The sequence below is a fragment of the Scatophagus argus genome, chromosome 21, assembly GCF_020382885.2.
Source record: "Scatophagus argus isolate fScaArg1 chromosome 21, fScaArg1.pri, whole genome shotgun sequence".
NCBI classification, from domain to species: domain Eukaryota; kingdom Metazoa; phylum Chordata; class Actinopteri; family Scatophagidae; genus Scatophagus; species Scatophagus argus.
In genome coordinates, this window is record NC_058513.1 from 8,254,638 (window position 1) to 8,274,820 (window position 20,183).

At 40.2% G+C, this 20,183-nt stretch overlaps 2 protein-coding genes across 3 annotated transcripts; both read left to right on the forward strand.

Moving 5' to 3' along the window:
- The first annotated feature begins 4,573 nt into the window (after positions 1 to 4,573).
- On the forward strand, positions 4,574 to 9,857 carry lrrc3ca (leucine rich repeat containing 3Ca). Its single transcript, XM_046377910.1, has 2 exons — positions 4,574 to 5,478; positions 8,489 to 9,857. Exon 2 carries the CDS (start codon positions 8,564 to 8,566, stop codon positions 9,359 to 9,361), a length of 798 nt encoding a protein of 265 aa, XP_046233866.1. The 5' UTR covers positions 4,574 to 5,478; positions 8,489 to 8,563; the 3' UTR covers positions 9,362 to 9,857.
- A 6,898-nt stretch (positions 9,858 to 16,755) lies between these two features.
- On the forward strand, positions 16,756 to 19,742 carry csf3a (colony stimulating factor 3 (granulocyte) a). Of its 2 annotated transcripts, none has more exons than XM_046377318.1 (5): positions 16,756 to 16,907; positions 17,422 to 17,594; positions 18,412 to 18,519; positions 18,611 to 18,751; positions 18,850 to 19,742. In XM_046377318.1, the coding sequence occupies exons 1-5, from the start codon at positions 16,892 to 16,894 to the stop codon at positions 19,042 to 19,044; spliced, it is 633 nt and encodes a 210-aa protein (XP_046233274.1). In that variant the 5' UTR covers positions 16,756 to 16,891; the 3' UTR covers positions 19,045 to 19,742. The 2 variants fall into 2 exon arrangements, with proteins under 2 accessions (XP_046233274.1, XP_046233275.1); XM_046377319.1 differs by lacking the exon at positions 16,756 to 16,907 and adding an exon at positions 16,969 to 17,026.
- Positions 19,743 to 20,183: the final 441 nt, after the last annotated feature.

Here is a 20,183-nt window from a genome sequence, read left to right on the forward strand (position 1 = left end):
TCCAAAAACTGAAGTGTTAAAAACAACAATTTGTGGCTTTACATGGTGATGGCCTGGCTGGCTCACATTGAAGATAATACGCCACTGCAACTGGCCACGAAACAGTGCTGCACATAACCCTCTGTAAGAGCATAACATGTAGTTTTTACATTTCCCTCTTTAATATATTAAACAAATTAGATATGACAGGTTCATTTGTGTGTTTGAATGTTACTGGGACCTTTGGACAGAGTCTAGCTTGCTGTTTCCTGCTTTCAGTCCATAACTAACTAACTTCAGCTACACTAACTGGCTCCAGCCTGTTTCTTAATATTTAAGTGAGCAAGGTAAGTGTGGTATCTATCTTTTTCGAAGTGTCTGAAAGACAGCAAATTCCTCAAAACTTCCTAAAATTTACTTAAACTATTTCTTTTAATGTCAAAAATGCATATGGGCTACAGGAAAATCTGACAAATTAAGCAATTTGGCAAAGTTATGTTTTGTTGATGTAGAAGATGTTTGGATAGGTTTTTAGAAACAGTGATAAAATGTATGTTCAGAGTACATTATTTTAAGGTAATTTAACATAATACGGCTACATATTTTTTGTTTGCAACTTTTCCATTACTATTCTAACCCTCTAACACACTCACGCAGACTTCCTCTTATCTAGTGCTTGTGGGCAGTTTGAAATGGAATACTAAGTACTCTAAAAATAGCCAGCCATCTGAGGTTATTGAGAGATGTTAGTAAAGTAGATAGACACCCGTGCTCTCAGTACCACCTGCTTTCCTGTTCATTTATTGATGGCCCTGTGTTTTCTGTGGCCTGACACAGCTTGACTGTTGGAGAAGTGGGGGAGAAAGAAACTTGATGTGTCAAAGATCCGTTGATAGCTGTCTAAGGGGGATGTTTGCTGCAGCTTGATGTCGTGTGTCATACAAGCATGGTGCTGCTTTACAGATATTAGGGTGACAGGTAAACAACTGCTGCTTCCAACTGAGCGCTTGGCAGGTATGTCAGAGCTTGTTCCAGAGGAAAGCTTGGGTTGTGTAAAAGATAAATCAGTTGACAGTCTATAGTGATAAGAATGATTTTCTACATGATTTTTGTTTTTCTTCATTTTGACTTTAATTAACCAAAGATAAACCAAAGAAAGAAAGTGTTTATTAGAGATGAACTGCAGTTAGTTCACCTCAGCACAAAGGCCTGAAGAAGAGGAAAACATCTGGTCTGGCTTCGTCCATGGGTATCAGGGCACATTGACTTCTTGAATTCACCATCACTGTTAGACAGCTACTAACAAAACTAGTGATTGTTTTATCTAGGGACAGAAGTAGGCTGGCTGTATCACCTGTTTATGTTTACGCTAAGTTAACCATTTCTTACCTCTAACTTCATATTTAGCAGTCAGACATAAACATGCTATTGATCTTCTCATTTAACTCTCAGCAATTAAGTACAACCTGTTTTCCAAAATGTAGAGCTATTGAAAAATATTGTTAGGCAAGATGCATAAATGAATCAAAACATTCAATTCATCAGTTAAATGTTAATTTAAAACTACAATCTTTGACGTGTAAAGGTTGTTTGTTGGGAAAAGTCACTGTGCTAGAGCTGATGAGTGTTCTGCCCCGGAGAATCCATTATGAGTTTACATAAGTGAATTCGCTTGAGTTCACCTGTGTGTTTCTGAGTAATTACATCCTAGCAAAGACTAGTCCCATTTCATCCTGTGGCTGATAGATGATCGACAGGAAGTAGAGCATGTGGAGCGTAATGTGCATACTGATATGAAAACACTAGAATGAAATAAAATGATCTAAAAAAAAATGAACTTGCAGTGTCATGTTTACTGCGAGTATTTATCTCAGGCAAATGACAAAAGAAATGACTGGCAGCAACTCTACCTACAAAGGTAGAAAAACAGATCTCAGATATTATGACTTAAACCATAAACATACCATAACCTTTGCAGTGTTTGGGGAAATAAGTAACATCTACAGTAAACCTCTAATATTCACAGACAGTTTTTATTTTTGGGTCGTGTTTTGACCATCCCATTTCCAACAGTGTCCTTGAATGTCCATAACATGACCTTTAAGGTGAGCACCCCTCCCTGGCTGTCATTGTGAATACGTCAGAGAAACACAATGCAGGACTAAGAATTATTAATTACTTTAAAAGGGCAGTGGAAAACAGCTTTAACAACCTCTATCCTGTGTCGACAGGCAACTATAGCAACTTAACATTTAAGACGCCGTACATCACAGCCGATGACGCTTTGTTAATGTTTCACATGTTCTGTAAGCAAAGTTTCACAACCCTTTGCAGCCAGCGGAACACATAATACTGATAACATGCAGAGAAAGGAGTGTAAATGCATTTTAAAAGAGGTTTTCTTTTAGACCACACCTAATATGATTCAGTCAAGGAAGCAGATTGTATTAAAGAGCTGAATCAGCTGAGTGACCTCAGTAGTATTGATTGACTGAGATAATTGTCGATGTCTGAGTAAATCCTTCCTGTACACACATCAGTCAGGGTCAGGCACCATCAGCCTGGTGTTTGTCTCTTCTGTGTATGGATAGAAATGTTGCTCTGTTAGTCTGCCTCTTGGTTGGTTGACCACTGTAGTCCATCCTGAAATATCTCAACAACTATTGACTGTATTGTCATGAAAGCTTCATCTGATCTTTGTCCAGTACCACCATGAGATTGACATTTTTGTTTCTGGATGGAATACCTCCAAAAAACGTTTGGGTGGATTGCCATTAAAGTTGTACAGACATTCATGAACCCCATGAGATAAATTGTTCTTTCATTCATTATCTGCTTTTGCTGAAGATGATTCAAAGCTCCAATCCTTGAGGTTCTAACAAGACTCAACCAGCCATAGCTCTGCCAGTGGAGAATTCAACAAAAACAAGATCAGGATCAATGAATATGTGCATCACTTTCATTTTACCCGTCCATTGTTTCCTTCCCATCCTTTCTATGCCAATAATATAAAACTTCAAAGACAAGGCTCTTCACAGGGAAGGTGAGGTGAGGTACCTTCCCTATTACGGGCAGTAGCAGGGAGAGCCTTTTAATACACTCTCTCAGTTTTTGATTAAAAGCTTCAAGACAGGTAAGGAAATAAATAAATAAAGGAGGGTAATGTTGTATTCGCAAAGACAAGACAGGACTTTGATCTTGCTTAGGAACGAGAAGTAAGCTGGGAGCTGGAGACAGAGACAGAGAGAGAGAGAGAGAGAGAGAGAGAGAGTGCTTAAGTATATCCATAGGCATGTATGTGTGTTTGCGTGAACAGGCAAAACAAAGTAGGATAGGGAGTGAGTATGAAAGGTAGAGATCTCATTAATATGAGTCCTTTCATTTCACTAACACTCAGAGCACACAGAAAATGCTAATTGCAAATCGTTTTCACTCTGTTGAGGTGACACTGTAGAAATTTTCGTACAAGAATTTCCCCAACCATATACCAACTCTGCCCTTTGGCTTCATGGATTAATGTCAGTTATGCCACTCGTGCAGAGTAACACTAAGGACGCCCTAGCCTGCTTTGAGTTACTCGACAAGCTGGAGAGAAAAACAGAAGGAGGGAAAAAGACACTTTGATCCACTTGAAAGTGTAGTCTATCAGGACTAATGCTTGGTTGATAATGCATACAGCGCCCGTCTAGCTGACAACCTCAGCGGAGCATTTGAAGTAATCTGATAAAGCTGGGGATGACTGAATGCCGGTGCACTCTCCTCTCTCCATGAGGATAGTAATCCTATTTTCTGCTGTTTCGCTGTCATATTCTCTTACACTTATCTGATCTTCTTCTAATTGACAAAAAGAGCAGCCTCATAACCTCAGTATATTCATTGAGGTTATGAGGCTGCTAGCAGCAACAATGAACGCCAAGTTATATGTGTTTCTCATGGGGACTGAGATGTATTTATCACTTATTCAATCAACCCTACCGTGTCATACAAAGGCAAGCCCTGCTTGAAAACGTTACAAGATTCTGTTTTGGTTTAAATCTACATGTTAGTGTAACACTGTGACTGTAAGTGTAGAGATGGCATGAATTCTCTGCAATAGTTCAACTTAAACATATCAGAAATTAAATTATTTGGAGGTCTAAACAAATGTGAACATAAAACGCAGCAGCCCAATAACCCAGTATTTACTGTCTTTAATACTGTGGAGAAGTCCAGCAGCATAACAAGTGATATAGATGTCCAAAGTGGCAAATGAAAATGTTTGAAAATTGTCTTGATGTGAAAGACTTTGAGACGTGGATCTATTTGTTTTTATCATGCTGTGGTATAACACAATTGCAAATAATCACGTTACAACAAGATAATTGACACACCACCAAACTGAGGTCTTTGGTTCCCTGATGGTCTGGGAACCTGGTGTAGTTGCCAGCTTCATATAGAAAAACACCCAAATTATGAGGTACTGAGATTTTCCTTTTTAGGAGAATTACGCGGGGACATAAAAAATATAATAGAGAGCTGTAATATTTCACTCTAGAAAGAAAGAAAGAAAGGTGCACTTAATCACTGACTGTCATGCCACCAGAGAGGGAGTTTGGGTGTCCCACTTTATTGATTTTAATTCCATTAATACCTTATGACTGGCTGCTTGGCAGACTCTCCCAGCCCAGTGCCCATGCAGGTCTGTTTTCATAGTGGATTCGACTGGACTTCCTTATCGGCTGGCAGCAGGCAGGAAAGGGACCTGGAGACGGCAAAAGATCCACCGCCCTGGCAGCCAGGCTGCATGCTTGAAACAACAAGCTCCAGATCAAAAATGATAAGCGCATGTATGAGACATGCACTGTGTATGAGATCATCTCTCAGTGTGTGTGCGTCTGAAAGAGAGAGACAGACGGTGTGTGTGTGTGTGTGTATGGATGTGGGAGGGGCGCTGCTTACTTTACTGGCACCTGGTGTGTGCACATCAAATCCATTTCACTCAGAGCAATCAACAGATGCATATGAATGAATGCAATCAGTCACACCATTATATATTTAGATGAATGCACTCAGCATGTGACCGAAATTTCCAGCCATTAGGACTTTCCGTTTGTGCGTAAACTCATTGCGCGCCATTTTAAACTTGGCATTACCATTTTATTTCTCATATCCAGGATCAGAGACAGGGAGATACCGCCGTCAGTGACCGTCTTGCCCTCGTGCTGCGTCCTTGTCAACTCGCGCTGGCTCCAGTAATGTTGCCTAGCTTTCTGGTTGCGTGGAAACTAAAAGGCTGCACCGAGCGAGCCCTGAACTGTGGGAGCATTTCCAGTGGCGCTTCGTGGCTGCCAGAGCGGCTCTCAGCACAAGTTTAACGAGCTGCTAGAAGACCCGATGGAAACGAACCAAAATATTGGCAGAGTCTCCTTTTCGGGAGAGCTCTGATCTGCTGGATAATCCTTTTTGTCAGGCACTTGTTGAGAAATACATCATGAAAAGGAGAGGAAAAGCGACAAATACGTGAGTGTGTGTGCGTGTGTGTGCGTGCGTGCGTTAGTGATCAAAAGGCACGCTTTCTCTGTGAGATCCTACACAGTTTTAATCCACAAAAACAGCTTTTTCCAGTTCCAGTTTTCCAGCTTTAATGCAGCTTTCTAAATGTGATTGGTGAAGGAAACAAGCGGTGGAGGGTGTTGACTGAAACAGGATGAAAGACAAACTTAACAATGATATCAGTTCCCTTTAGGCATCGCCTTTATCTCCTGTCCTTTGAGTTTATTTTACACAAGATGTGTTGTTGCTTATGACTAGGATTTAAATGTAATTAGGAGTTGATATTTACACTGTTAGACTTTAAAATCTTAAATCTTCACAGCTTGTGTTGTGATTAATATAAATTAATTACATCAGTGTTGTTTTAGTATTGAAGTACGTGTTGAGGAAATGAATATTGAAGCTAATCTTAAAAAGATTTAAAATTGATTACAGTGTCTGTGAGATCAGACCTTTACTAATCTCTAACACGCTGTACATTATATTACGTAACACTGTAGAAAAGAGCTGACTGCCCTTCTGTAAGTTGTTTATGCATGTTGCTGTCTATGTTAACTCAACAAGATTATTCTCTGGGGGAAAATGTACTGTTCAGGTACAGTGGAAATCTGCCAAGCGCAGTGTCCTGCTCTAAAGAACAGAGAGAGCTTCTGTAATCGAGATTGGCGTTGAGTAAGGAAGCAGGAGTGGGCAAAGCTAAAAGCACTGAAATATGATTACAGTTGCATTAAAAGCCTGCGTTTCAAGTTAAAAATGCAGGATGCTTTATTTTCCTGTTTTCCTTTCTGTCATCCACACCCTCCCCACACACTGTGTCACAACATCCTAAATTTGGGTTCCATTTTAATGCCTCACATGTCTGTGTCTGAGTGCAAATTATTGCTCCTCAAATAAGTGGTGCCAGAATCTTGTTAGTTCAGCACTGACAGGAGCAAATTTATGAGGTGAAAGACTGACCTTTGGCTGCAAGATCGACACATTGGTTGTGTAAATTAAAAGCGGCAGAGTTATTTATTGCAGAAGTAGGCAATGACTTTAGGAACACTTAAAAAGACCTCACCTGATTTAGATGCCAACTGATTTATTGACCATGATTAGACCACTGCTAAAGTGACACTTTTTTGCCAAAGATATCTTTCGGATGCAGGCTATTTTTGAGATTTTTTTATACCGGTGCCCCACCCTGCACCTCATTAGATTTAGATCCTCTCCTGTTTATCTCATGCACACTTTCTTTTTTCTTGCCTTTATCCTTTCACTGCAAGCTGTCTTCTCTGGCTGTCCCTTTGACTCGCTAACATTTGCCCCTTCCTTTCTTCATTGATATCTCATTAGTGTCACTCACATTGTAATGTTACCCCTCTCCTTAAATCCTCTTCTTGATATCGTTCTTTCTCTCCCAACCCTGTGCTAGTTTGTCTAATCTCCTTCTTTTCCCACATGCTTTCTCCTCCTCCGTCAGCAGCCTTTGACGTCTGCTTCCCCCATTATATCTCAGCAAAATACCAGCCTGGCATGCTATGTGACGGGAAAAGTATAGCCTTTACGGGATCGTAATGTTACCCATTTAGTTAAGGAGAGATGCTTTATTACTTCGGGTGTTCAGCTGCATCTGTCATGCTATTTTACTTTTTCTCCTGACACTAAGTGTGGAGGGAAATCCTTTGGTTTCTTTATCTCAGTGATGCCTGGATAAACATCTCATGCCAGACGAAGGGAAACTTCAGCTTCTTATTAGCTTTGCATTCATATGTTTGCTCCTGTGCATCAGCCTCCATCTCCACCAGTCTCACCAGGCTCATTACTGGGGTTGTCTGGCAGGCATCTCTTATACCAGCGTAACACAATGAGTGCTGTTAGCTGTGTCTCATAGACAAATCATCTGTCCCCCTGACACACACATACACACCACCATTGCCTACTACACTCTGTCCTCTACCCCCCAACGTCATGTGATACTTAGAGGTACTTAGAGATCGATTTCATTTTTTAATCTTGGTAAGTGGATCTTGCCCAGTCTCTAGCCATTTTGAAGAAATTAAGAAGTCTGAACTCTGTGGGTCCTTTCTGCCTCAAAGAAGACAGGCCATCACATTGTCTGTTTTGCTGGCCTCGTGCTGTTTATGGCATTAGCATTTAGCCCAACAAAAGGATTGGGTGACCAACACTGATGCTACACTGACTTAAGGAGTTTTTCCTTAAGAGGATTAGTAACAGGATAGGAGGTAGCCCTGATCAGCTATTAATGAAGTCTGTTAGGGCAGGTAGACCTGCTATTTTCAAAAGCTTATGTACAAAATATTAAGTGTAATTTACAGGACATATAGACAAGCATTTACCTCTGTGTTACTTGCACTTCTGACTAAATAACTATGAACTAGTGACTGTAGCTTGACAGACAACAAGCAAGGAAAGTTTAACTTGATGCATCAGCATGGCAGCTTTCATTTTAGAAATATCTGGAAACATTATATGTATACAGATAAATATGTATATAACTCCATGAAATATCAAGTTGATTTTATGTTTTGTTTGGAACATTTTATTCTTGATGGTGTCACATCAGTATGTTAATGTCAGACTCTGTGCACTGAAATAGCCCTGCACTGCAGGGATGTCAATTATAAAAGAGGCATAGTGACACCAAAGGATTTTCGGCGCTTGTTTATTGTGCTGGTATGAAGGGAATGTTTGATCTTTGACTTTCCTGGAAATACAACAAAAGTGCAATCGTTTCTGGCCAACAACATGTTGAAATGAGTGCGTAGCATTTCCAGTGTTTCCTCACTGCAATTAGAAATGATACTGTACCCCCCACTTCTACGTTAAATAACAATATGAACTCTAAGAAACATCGCTAATCACCTATGTCTTGCATTAGAAAAGTATTTCACAGTACAATCTGCACTTCTCTTTTTTTAAAAAGATATTCTTCTTACTACTGCTCATGCGACTTCCTGTTGTTTCTATGTCATAGGTTCAACAGCTACTGGGGAGGTTGATTTGGATTTCAGGTCCTGTGCCCAGGTAACCTGGAGCATGCCCGTATCCCATGATGCCCCTGCCTGCAGACTGGCTGCTGCGCCACTCAGTGATCATGTGTTTGCTGCTGCACAGCTTGGTGCTAATGACCTTCTGCTTCCACCATGCTGCCACTAGTTGCTCCAAGAGTTGTTACTGCTCTGAGAGCGAGAGCGGTGGAAAGACAGTGCGCTGCAGCAATCTGCAGCTCACTGAGATTCCCCAGGATATCCCCAATGACACACGACGCATCTACCTGGACTTCAACCTTTTCACCACAGTCCCATCAAATGCTTTTGCAGGTTTGTCCCACCTGGTTGAACTGGATCTATCACATAATGAATTAAGCCAGTTAGAACCAGGGGCATTCAGAGGCCTGGGCTCCTCACTACAGTTCCTAGACCTTTCCTCAAACAAGTTGGTAAACTTTAACCCTGACGCCTTTGAGGGCCTGCGGGCTCGCGCCAACCTAACAAACAATCCATGGCATTGTGATTGCAACTTGCAGATGGCCTTGCCCCGTGTGGACCTGGAGCCTGCATCGCTGACAGGCATTGTGTGCCAGACTTCAGATCCCGAGGAAATAGGAGTTCAAGGACTTGCCTTCTTGTTGGCACCAGACATAGACCTATGTGTGGTGATGAAGAGGACTACAGATGTGGCCATGCTGGTCGTCATGTTTGGCTGGTTCACCATGGTCATCTCTTACCTTGTTTACTACGTCAGGGCTAATCAGGAGGATGCTCGCAGACATCTGGAGTATCTCAAGTCACTGCCCAGCAGACAAGGAAAGTCAGAGGAGTCGTCCACAATTAGTACTGTGGTATAGGGTAGATGGAGCTACACATGGGACCTGAAATGCTAACCCACACTAAACAGGATGGAAATACAACCTGCAACTACATAGCTCTCATCAGTCTCAGATGCCTTTTCCTAGCTGTTCTCACAGACTCAAGGTGGGCTATAAGACATATGCCTGCACAAGAAAACCGGACCGATGCAACCTAGCTCTGATGAATAATTCATCTTTCTGAGACCCATTAGGAGTTTTTGTTGGCCGAGTTGATGGTCTAGTCTGTGCGCTAAGGGAGAGAATGTTTTTGGCAAACTCCAAATGTGGTATATAAATGGGATTTATCCAGTGGTGCATGCACCTTGATGCACCTCCCTCACACACACATAGTTCAGAAAGCAACAACAGACAGTGACATGAACAATGGGAAAAGGCAAGACTAGATTGAGAAACTCCATGTACAACTGCTTTCCATCACAACCCTATGGTATTCTCTGGTATATTACAAGTAAAATTATGTTTTCCATTTAAATTGTTGTTTTTGGGATTTCTCTAACTGAACTCAGTACACGTCTTTTAAAAGATGAATTCATATTTACAGTAGTTAGCTCCTGAATCACTTTTTAAAAAATGCATACTTAGCGCACTATGCTGATGAATCGGGTGTTCTGTATTGTTTATGTATATAAGCAACTGCACCAGAGCTCTATACATCCAAACTGTCTCTTTATGTAAAGAGTATTTGACAGGAAACCCCTGCTAACCTTCGCATGCCCAAATGTCCATTTGGATCTCCACATGGTCTATCACACACAACAGTGCTCTACACCGCATAGAAAAACACTCCTTTAAAAAGAAATTCCATTTGCATATGTTTGCCCATGTCAGTCAATTGAAAGTCTATACGTCAAATCGTCAAATGTAGAGATGGGGATGTTGTAGGTTTGTGCGGAGGACACCCAGGGGTTTTAGAAGACAAAGGCATGGCATTTAATGTCTACCTGTAACTCTCTGCAGCTCTGGTATTACGTCTCAGCATAATATGCTAATGTTGACATGCCAGTCTTTAGTCTCGAGTTAGTAACCCTGTACACAATACCATCTAATTGTCAGAAAAGGTTGATTTGACATGCAGAGAATTATTGCAGAGGTTATTGCAGTTCAACTGTCATGGAATAGAAAGCGAGTGAGAGAGACATATAATCTAAACAGGGACAAGTTTTTCATATTCTGTTAGGGAATACCCTTTGGCAAACGCTCATTACTCTCACCTCTTCACCCACAGTAATTAAGGAACAGGAGTCTTTCATGATCACACCTGGTTATCCAGAGCTCAGCCTGTTCCTCTGTGCTGTTTTTATTCTCTGCCATTCCTTTAATAAGCACATGGGAGCCATACTGTCTGATGAGGTCTACTCATGGGTTTTCCACATAACATTTATGGGGCCATGACCTGTTGATCCATTGGAAAGAGATGCCAGAGATGTGAATATCCAGTTTCACCTGGCTGTGTCAAAGAGAAATAGCATTTGTGTCTCCTCTAATGAAATTGTTGATACAAACTGAACCAGATAAAGGTGAATGTATTGGGGTGGAGATGTAATTTAATCAACATCAGACTGTGCGCACAGATATACTCTTGTCTTTTTGACAAGGCAAGGTAAGAATAATCCTGTGCGGGCTTGAATAATCAAATTTGATGTTGAAGATGTGGGAAGTGGTTTGTCAACAAGGATTTCCCTATGTAAGACAATTTCCTCTCGAGCAGAGCAAGACCAATGAAAGATTGATGGTGACCATAAAAACACTCGAGCAGAAAGTCTGGGGATGCACCCATCATCTTGTGTGACCCAGTTCTTGAGGAGAAATTAAGGAAGAACGCCACAGGGGATCAGCTGCCCTCTCTACTGCCTGGCTTACCCTTGCTTGGATAAAGCACTTTCCAAATGCCCTTGGGCTGCTCAGCGAGGGTCCAGAGCGCTCAAAGTGGCAGCCAAAGTCAGCTCCACCTTCATCCTCAAACTGCCTCTCTCCCAAAGGCAGCACTCAGCTTCATATTACAGGAATAATTCGACATCTTGGGAAACTTACCTATTTGCATTCTTGCAGAGATTTTGACAGGATAAATAATAACACGCTGAGGTATGGTAAACATGGAGCTACAGGCAGGAGCTAACAGTGTTAGCTTAGCTTAGCATAAAGACTAAAAACAAGAGAAAACAGCATTCTTAGCTTTGCCCAAAGGTATTACAACAAAAGGGCCTACCAGCTCCTCCAAAGCTCAATAGTTAAAATGACATGTCATGTTTGTTTAATTCATGCAAAAACCAAAACATAAAAATTACAATCAACATCTCATGGGGATTATTTCTTGATAAGGCAGAGACTCCACGTTACTGGTCCCAAGACATAACATGTTATTAATTAATATCAATTAATTAATGCTGGTATGCAGAAGTTACTACTGTTCAGTAGAACTAGGCTTGCTATTTCAACTCTGTTTCTTGTCTTTATGGAAAACCAAGCTAACCAGCTATTAGTTGTAGCTTTGTATTTTGTGTACAAACATGAGAATGATATGGTTTTTCCAAAGTTTCCCAAAATGTCAAAAAAAAAACAAACAAAAAAAAACACTCTGCTGCCTTCTAGCTTCTAGCAAAGACAGAAGTGGTTGTTTGTGCCAGATTTTTTCTTTTTGTTTTTTTTTTTTCTTTTTTTGTTATCCCTAAAGTTCCTGTTTCTATTAACAGGCTGAGTTTGTTTTACAGAAAACAATGATATTGATCTTGCCAGAGCTAATCTTAAGGAAGCTCAGGTACAGCCTCCCATGATGAGCAGGAGATTCAACAGTACTGAAAAATAGATGGTAAGCCTCTCTCTCTGACATTTCCTGCAACACACACACACACACACACACACACACACACACACAAAGCTCCTTCCTTCCCTCTATCCCCTGATAACAGACTCTCATGGTGGCTTTGAACCCAGCCACTGTTAAGGCAGGCTCACCACCTGAGGAGATAAACATAAAACTAGCAACAGACATGACTGACTCTGTATTTCTTACAGCTAATGTATGTGAGTGTGCACATTCTTTTGTTCACTTGTATGTACGACAGGTGTGTGTGTGTGTGGGTACTTGTAATGTAACACCTCTGTTCCCTGGCACACATAAATGTCGCTGAGGTTAATTTAAATTTCAGGCCAGCTCAGCTTGCCCCGCCTGCTACCTTAGACACGTTACACTGGTGTGAGCATTACAACTGCTGGGTAATGGGACACAAAGTGGGGGATAAGGTGACACATCCAATCCCACAGTGCACGGCCCTGTTTGGGATTGGGTTGCAGGTGAAAATGTTTCCAGGCTCTGAGATCACATGGGTTCTCCCAGCGAGGGCCTTTGTGGGCACCTGATTTCCTCTTTTGGCCTAGAAAGGTAAGTGACACCTAAGATGCGGCATCGGAGGAGAGTGACAAGGACATCCTTGAGTGAGTGTCGATATTGTGCGATGGTCTGTCAGGAGAAAGCACTGTTTCGAGGTCCCAGCTTCATTTTGTGTGACAGCCCCCCCTGTTGTGGAAAGTGTGTAAGTGAGAGGGAAAATAAATGCTTTAATTTTATTCGTTTTCGAAGAATAAAAGATCAGCATTTATTAGTCCAATATACTTCTGAGCATGTAAAAAATGTACTTCAGCATACAGAACAGTAAACAATCATATTTTATAATAAGGGCTACTAATAACGACTTGGCTGAATTAAGCCACAAGTGGCCCCTGAAACAAAGTGAGCTGGGGATTATTAATCACCTGTTCCCCAAAATCCACCTGAAATACTATCATACCCCGGGTTTGCTTTAAGTTTATTAATAACATTGAAGATATTAAACAAGATTTGGCACAGGGCTTGTCTATAAAACAGGCCCTTAAGATTAGACAAAAATGCAGAAATAACTCAAGGGCTCTTAACATCTTATATTGTGTTTTAGTCATGGTATAACAAAACCACAAATAAATTCATATTCAAATTCAAAAATAATCTCATTCTAAATCTTCATATGTAGTTTACTGTATCATACTATCATATCATGTCAGAATCTTAAAATGCCAAACACCAATATACAAGGTGTCACTAATACAGCTGTTACAGACAATGTTACACAAAACGGCTATTGCAGCTGCAGACATATTAATGACTGTTACAAGGGTATATTAGCTAAAGAACAGGAGGTGAAATTGCTGAAATGTGACAAGTGACAGGTTTCATTGACATTATATGCAACATATGTATGTATAACCACTGCAGAATATGTGGATATGTATGGTCAAAATTGTGCTGTATCCAGCCAAGTTAAATCTGTGACCTACTAGCTGGCATGACATAAAAGTGATGCGGGTCAAGATTTTCAGTCCGGATAACCTCAGGGACTGATCATCTTTTGTGAAATCTTTAAAAGAATACATGGACCATTTCTCATTAAATGTTTCAGGCTGTATAAATCATGTCCATAAGATTACACATGACAGGTGTGCTTATATGTCAGTCAGATGATGAAGGTGTCTCGTATCTGAGTCAGTATTTTTCTGAAATTACAAGTCATGTTTCCTGTGAAATCATTTCCTAAGTAATGTCCACTTCCTCTGAGGAAGACCAGATTACACTTTGCACAGTTTCAACACATCTCCTCCCAACTGGACCCATGTTCTATTTAAAATATTTGGTAATTCCTTGCTTCTACCAAATGACAACTCAGCTTTCCTCTCACTCCATGTGAAATCACATGACACGTCAGTAATGAGAACTTGCTTTTGAAAGAGGTCAAACCTGGAAATCCAGGCAGATTCATGGTCTCATTCTTATCATGTAACAACAACAACATGTCAGCCTGAAAAATCTAACATAAAAAGGATTTAAGAGGTGAGGCCTGAATGTAACATTCCTTGGTGTTTTTTTCTTTGCCTGCCATCTTAAAACCCCTTTTGAGCTCTTCAATCACTCCAGTTTCACCTGTGGGCCAATCTTTTTGATGCCTATTGAAGAGCTAATCATTGTTCCTCCCCGCAGAATCTTATTTTAAATTCTTATTAATACTGCAAAAACTTTTACTGAGTACAAAACATGGCATAATAAATCTAATGGACATCATGCAGGAGATATCATTCCACTTGGTATAACGTTGTAACAAATAAACATAAAGTTGACACTGTGTTATAGATGAAATTAAGCATCAGAGTGCATGTGGTCAAATGTTAAAATGCCAGGATATGCTTATGCAGCCTTTCTCTGCCTAGTCAAAGGAGAGCTAGAACATTGTTCTACCGCTACAACCAAATAGTGTTTCCAGTTGTGTCACTGACGGGGCCACAGAGCGAGGCCTCAGCAGTGAATAATGGCCTCCTTTCATGTGAAGGATTGATTGGAGATCAGACCAGTGTTGATTTCAGGGATCAGATTTGACCGCTTTACTTCTCGGGCTATCAAGCATGCCAGATGAAACATAGCTACACAGACTGATCAAGAGGCCCTTGTGTCAGAGCATGAAGCAAACTGCTCTGCTACAATGGAGACACAGGACTGACCTATGAAGTAATTACACAACTCTCACCATGATGACATACAGCCATGTCTGGAATTGATCCTAATTTTTTATAGGATATGATGGATAATTTAAAAGTAGAAAGATTATTAATTATTATTTTAACTTTCTTGCAAAGAGTTTGGTGTGAAGACACCATTCCCATGTCTGTGCAGTAAATACTGATAAATATGGAGACTGCAGGTGGTTAGCTTAACCTAGTATAAAGATGGGAAACAGCTAGTCTGTCTAAATGTAACAGATGTAAGCCTACCAGCAACATGATGTATTCAAGCCATACAAAATTGCAAATGTAAAACAAGTTGTGACTTTATGGGGGTTCGTATACGTGTGTATTTCCAGGGGCAGTGACTTCCTGGAATCTCCAATTTTGTTTTTTGTTCAAATCAGGAAAACAAACACCTTTAAAATTAGTGAAATTTAAAGATGTTTGTGTGACAATTTTTGTCCTTTGAACAGAATCAAACTACCTGGTACCCCAAGCGTCCCTTCTTTATGCTAAGCTAAGCTAACCTTCTCCTGGCAGTAGCTTCACACTTATTGTGCAGATTTTCTCACTTTTTTTTCTAACGCTTGACGCTTACTCTAATATGAGTATTTTCCATTATGCTGAAAAATACCTTTGAGACAAGTATCAACTGGAAACCTATTTATTCCAAACAAATTAGGGTTGTACTGCTTGAATCCTTTTGTCAGTTTTGCCTTGACGTAACACATACCAAATATAACCACCACAGCCGGTTTTGTACAACTCATAATTCCACCGGATGGCGGTCTTGTCATCTGTCAAACCGTCTTTTCATTGCCTAAATCACTGTACCTGTAAAGTCTGTTCAAGTCTGCTGTGGATCGACGACACTTCGGGTACGACAAAACCAACAAGTGCCGCAATTTAAGTCATTCTAAATGTCATAGTAATCTTTTCTGAGGTTCATCAGTGGGCAGTTGATGCATCACAACCTGGGTGATACAACAGTGTGGTTAATTCTGAAATCGATGACATCTATAGACAGTCATTTGCATATCCATCTCACTGTTTATCACAAATAAACTGTCTTATCTGTTTGTGACCCGTTGTCAGATTTTCCAGTCTGTCTGTTAAAAGTCATTCTCCTCGTGTGTACCACGATGGACCAAAAACATGCTGGATTACCACCAAAGTCATATAGTAAAACAAAAGTTTCTCCCAAAAAATCCTACATTTCAGAAAAATCCTTGTGATAAAAGCGTTCATCCACTTTCAGTTTCAATTTCCTTCCACCTGCTATGCCCACTTCCACTTGTTCTCTTTGTGGATGAGTTTAAACTTGTTTTGTGACTGGACACCCTCATACCTGAACTACAAACTGAGTTACATCAGTTTGAAAAATCATTAATGAATTCCAGTTCCCAAAATGAAACTCTTGAATTGTGTTACTTTGGAGGCTTCAGTAGTCTGTAATTGCATAATATACTTTCACCACTTTTTCATTTTATTCTATTTTTTTTTTTTTTTAATTTGTTTGTTTGTTTGTTTTTTGTTACTCACACACTTTGGTATATGGTTCTTTCGGTCTGTTTCAGTCTTACTTTCCAATCATTTTAATAGTTTGTTTTTGTGTTACTACTTTTTTTTTTATTTTATGTCATGTTGGTAATTTGCGGTGGATTTGATTTGAAAAGTTGAAAATTGTTAAACCCAAATTAATGAACATATTATTGTGCTCAGAACATTAAATTATGCTCAGGCTAAATCCATATATTATATGATCAATCACAGGATCTACGTAACCTCGGCTTCTTATAAAGAGCTTTAAAGTTAAATGTATAAACCTCGTGGAAACCATCAGTCATAATGAGACTCCTTCAGATGATCAAATGATGGGAATTCCCTCCATGGACGTGCTATATATATGGCTACAAGTGAACAATAAATCTCAAATAGTGTTCACTTGAGGTCAATACCAAAAGACATTCCTCACCAGAGGCCATGAACATTCTGATTGGTGAGTAGTAGTGAGGTAATAGTTGTGAAATTTCTCTTGACTGCTGATCTTGTCCAGACAGAGCAGACGCTCTGGAGGAGAGCAACCAGCACTCGGACTAACATTATCTTAACCAACTGGTATATAACAAAGTTTATTCTAAAGCTTATTGAACTGGTTTAAGGAGTAAAAGGGTGAATGTATTCTCAGGTTATTTTAAGTTTTCACATTCACTATGGTTAACTGCTGTATTTACTTTTGGTTTAGGGTCTCACATTACACTGACTAGTCTCAACTCTCATGCAGCTATGTAGCCTGAGGGGGGGGACGTGCCCGGTGCTGCAGCACAGAGTAGCTGCTGAGGAGAGAGCCAGGCTTTGTTCTGCTGTCTGTCTGTCCTCCTCGCCCTCTCTCTCTCTCTCTCTCTCACACACACACACACACACACACACTCACACTTTGTGCTGGGTCTATAAAAAGCGGAATTGTTTTGATGCTCCGACGGTGACATTTTGAGTTTTTCCTCCTCTTGCAGTCTTCGTCATTCCCTGCTACATGGCCTCGTTGGCCCGCAGCGCACCTCTGCCGGGGACAAGCGCACTTGTTGAGGATCCGCAGTCTCAGGAGATGGTGCAGAGGAGCCGCAGCTTGATAGAAAAAATCCTGCTCTCCATTCCCGACACGCACAAATCGTGCATTCGCTCCGAGGTGAGTGGCAGCAGATGCGTCCTGATGGCGCGTTGTTCCGTTTTGGTCTCATGTGTGTCAGGCGGAGCTGTGAGACTGTAATGCTGCAATGAGCCCACAAAAAAACGGGCTTCTGCTTGTTTGAGCGTCAGGCGTCTGAAATGCATTGATAGGTTATTACTTATGCACTAATCGTCGTGCATTGTATGTGTGAGAAATTTAAGATAAAAATTGGATGAATTATCAGGTCTGTAGTACCACTTGTAGCTGGTATAGCAGCAGTATTCACTTCTCCAGTCTGAGTTGAAGTAGTAATGGAACTGCTAAAATGGACCAGCATTAATCCCTAAAGTCTGTTAGCATGTGGTGCAAAGTTTTTTTGTTTTACTGCACTTAAATACATTTTGACGTGCTTGTTCTTGCATATTTGTATTTTATGCCACTTTAGATTTGAACCACATTGCAGTCCTTTAACATCACTCCTTGCTTTTTAAGTTAGAGAGTACATACAGTCTATGATGAGTTTAAAAAGTAAATACAGTAACTGAAATTAGCACCAGAAATTAAAGTATACTTTAAATGCATTTTGTTGATTATTGCGAAGTAGATTTTACTACATGACTTTCACGTGTAATGGATTTTCTTTACATTGTGGTATTAGTACTTTCACCTTAGTAAAGGATCTGATCACTTCTGCCATCACTGTTATCTTATGAAGGATTTCACATTTTGCAGAACTAAACAGGCCTATAAGAGCATATGGAAGGAATGTGTACTTCGAGCTGCATGCCAAGCTGCAATCTAACCATTACATCTCTGCATTATCTCTCTACCGCAGGCCTTACAACTCAATTCCTCTGAAAATGCAAAGCTTGTGACAATGGCGTCCATGATCGGCATTCCCTCTGCTCCTGTGCTCAAAGTCGTGTCAGAAAGCTTCACTTTGGTAAGCATCTTCTAGGCTTATAACCAAATGAAATGAAGTTTGAATAGAAAAAAACAGACATGAGCAGTTTGTTGGTGTTTGGTCCTATTAGGAGACCTGTTTGAGACACATATCTGAGGGTCTTCAGCTGCACAGGGCCTTACTGAGCTCTGTTTCTAATCACCTGGAAAACAACGACAAAGTGACTGAGCTACTTGCTGACATCAAAGACCTGGTCATTCAGATCAATAAGGTGGGAGACTCCTTCTAAGTCACAGTCTTATCTTCCCAGAAAGACTTTTTTCACTACTTTTAAGCACCTTTCATGATGTTGTTCTGTTTACCTTGCAGATGCTGAGACTGGTCCAAGAGAAGGCTGTGGTGCCGCCCACACCAACCCCTGTGACCTTAAGGCTCCCAGGGGACTATGAGGTTCAGGTGGCGGCCCACCTGACTCTGGTGCAGCTCCAGTCCTTTGGGCAGGACGTGGTCCGCTGCCTCAGGAGTCTGGACCTGAGCAATGAGGAGGAGGAGACAGAGAGCTGACCAATAGGTGTCATGCTTTAGGCTCATAGCTTTGGGCACATGTTAATTTTTTATTATGGTATTTATTTATTTATCTGTTTCAAATTATTTATTACCTATTACTATTTTTATATGTATTTATTTAACTTAGATATAGAATATTTATTAAAGGAATTTTATTTTTGATAGCAAAGTCCTCTTTTTTGTTGACAGCTGAGTAAACTTCTGTTTAAACAGGTCTGCTCACCTTTTCTGTAAGTGCTTTATAAGCCTATGTTACATAAGAATCATTGTACACGAAATGATCCCCCAGCCTGCCAAATACAAGAAATACAGATTTACCTTATATTGGTATGAAAATATTCTAACTTATATATATATATATATATATGTATATACTTACCGTATATTCTGAGTTTACTGAAAAAAATGATATGTAGCAAAACAGGAAGTTTAGAGGCAGCTTAAAAAAAGGCACCATTCTTCAACATTTCCTTCCTGTCTTAGTCAGCTGAGACATTTGTGAACTTTTAGAACTCATTAGGAGATTGGGGGTTCATAAATGACTTATCACACACTCTGTAAAATGTTAAATGCTAACTGTTTTTGTGCAAATCCGTTTCTGTATGAATGAATTCCGTTCATATACATGTTAGTTATTTTCTCATCTTCTAATAATAAAACAAAACTTTCATGAAAACTAAACTGTTCCATTTTGTCAATGACCAAGCATATGGACATATCATGCACCAAGACTGCTGACAAATGCTGTCTCATGAATGAAACCTAAAAAAAAACATAGCTAAAATTCCAGTGAAGCTTATACTGTAATAGAGAAGTGCAAGTAAAAGTAAAATAAAGGTTTTTGTGACATCTGTGCCACATTGCCAGACAGATTTCCTTGAGGAAGTGTTGCAAGCTGTGGGCAACAGTCTGATGACCACAAGCTTTTTTTTTCACTAAGAGGATGGTCCAAAGTCCCTTGTACGAAATATTATGAAGCAGCCTCACTAGCATGTGACCATTCAACTGACTCACCGTTTGTGATCACAGCTTCTATCCTTGTTCCAACTTCCAAATGTGACCATAATATGATCAAAAACCCACAATAGAGGAAACACACAAAGGGAAGAAAGAGAACATTCATTCTGGTTTTTATA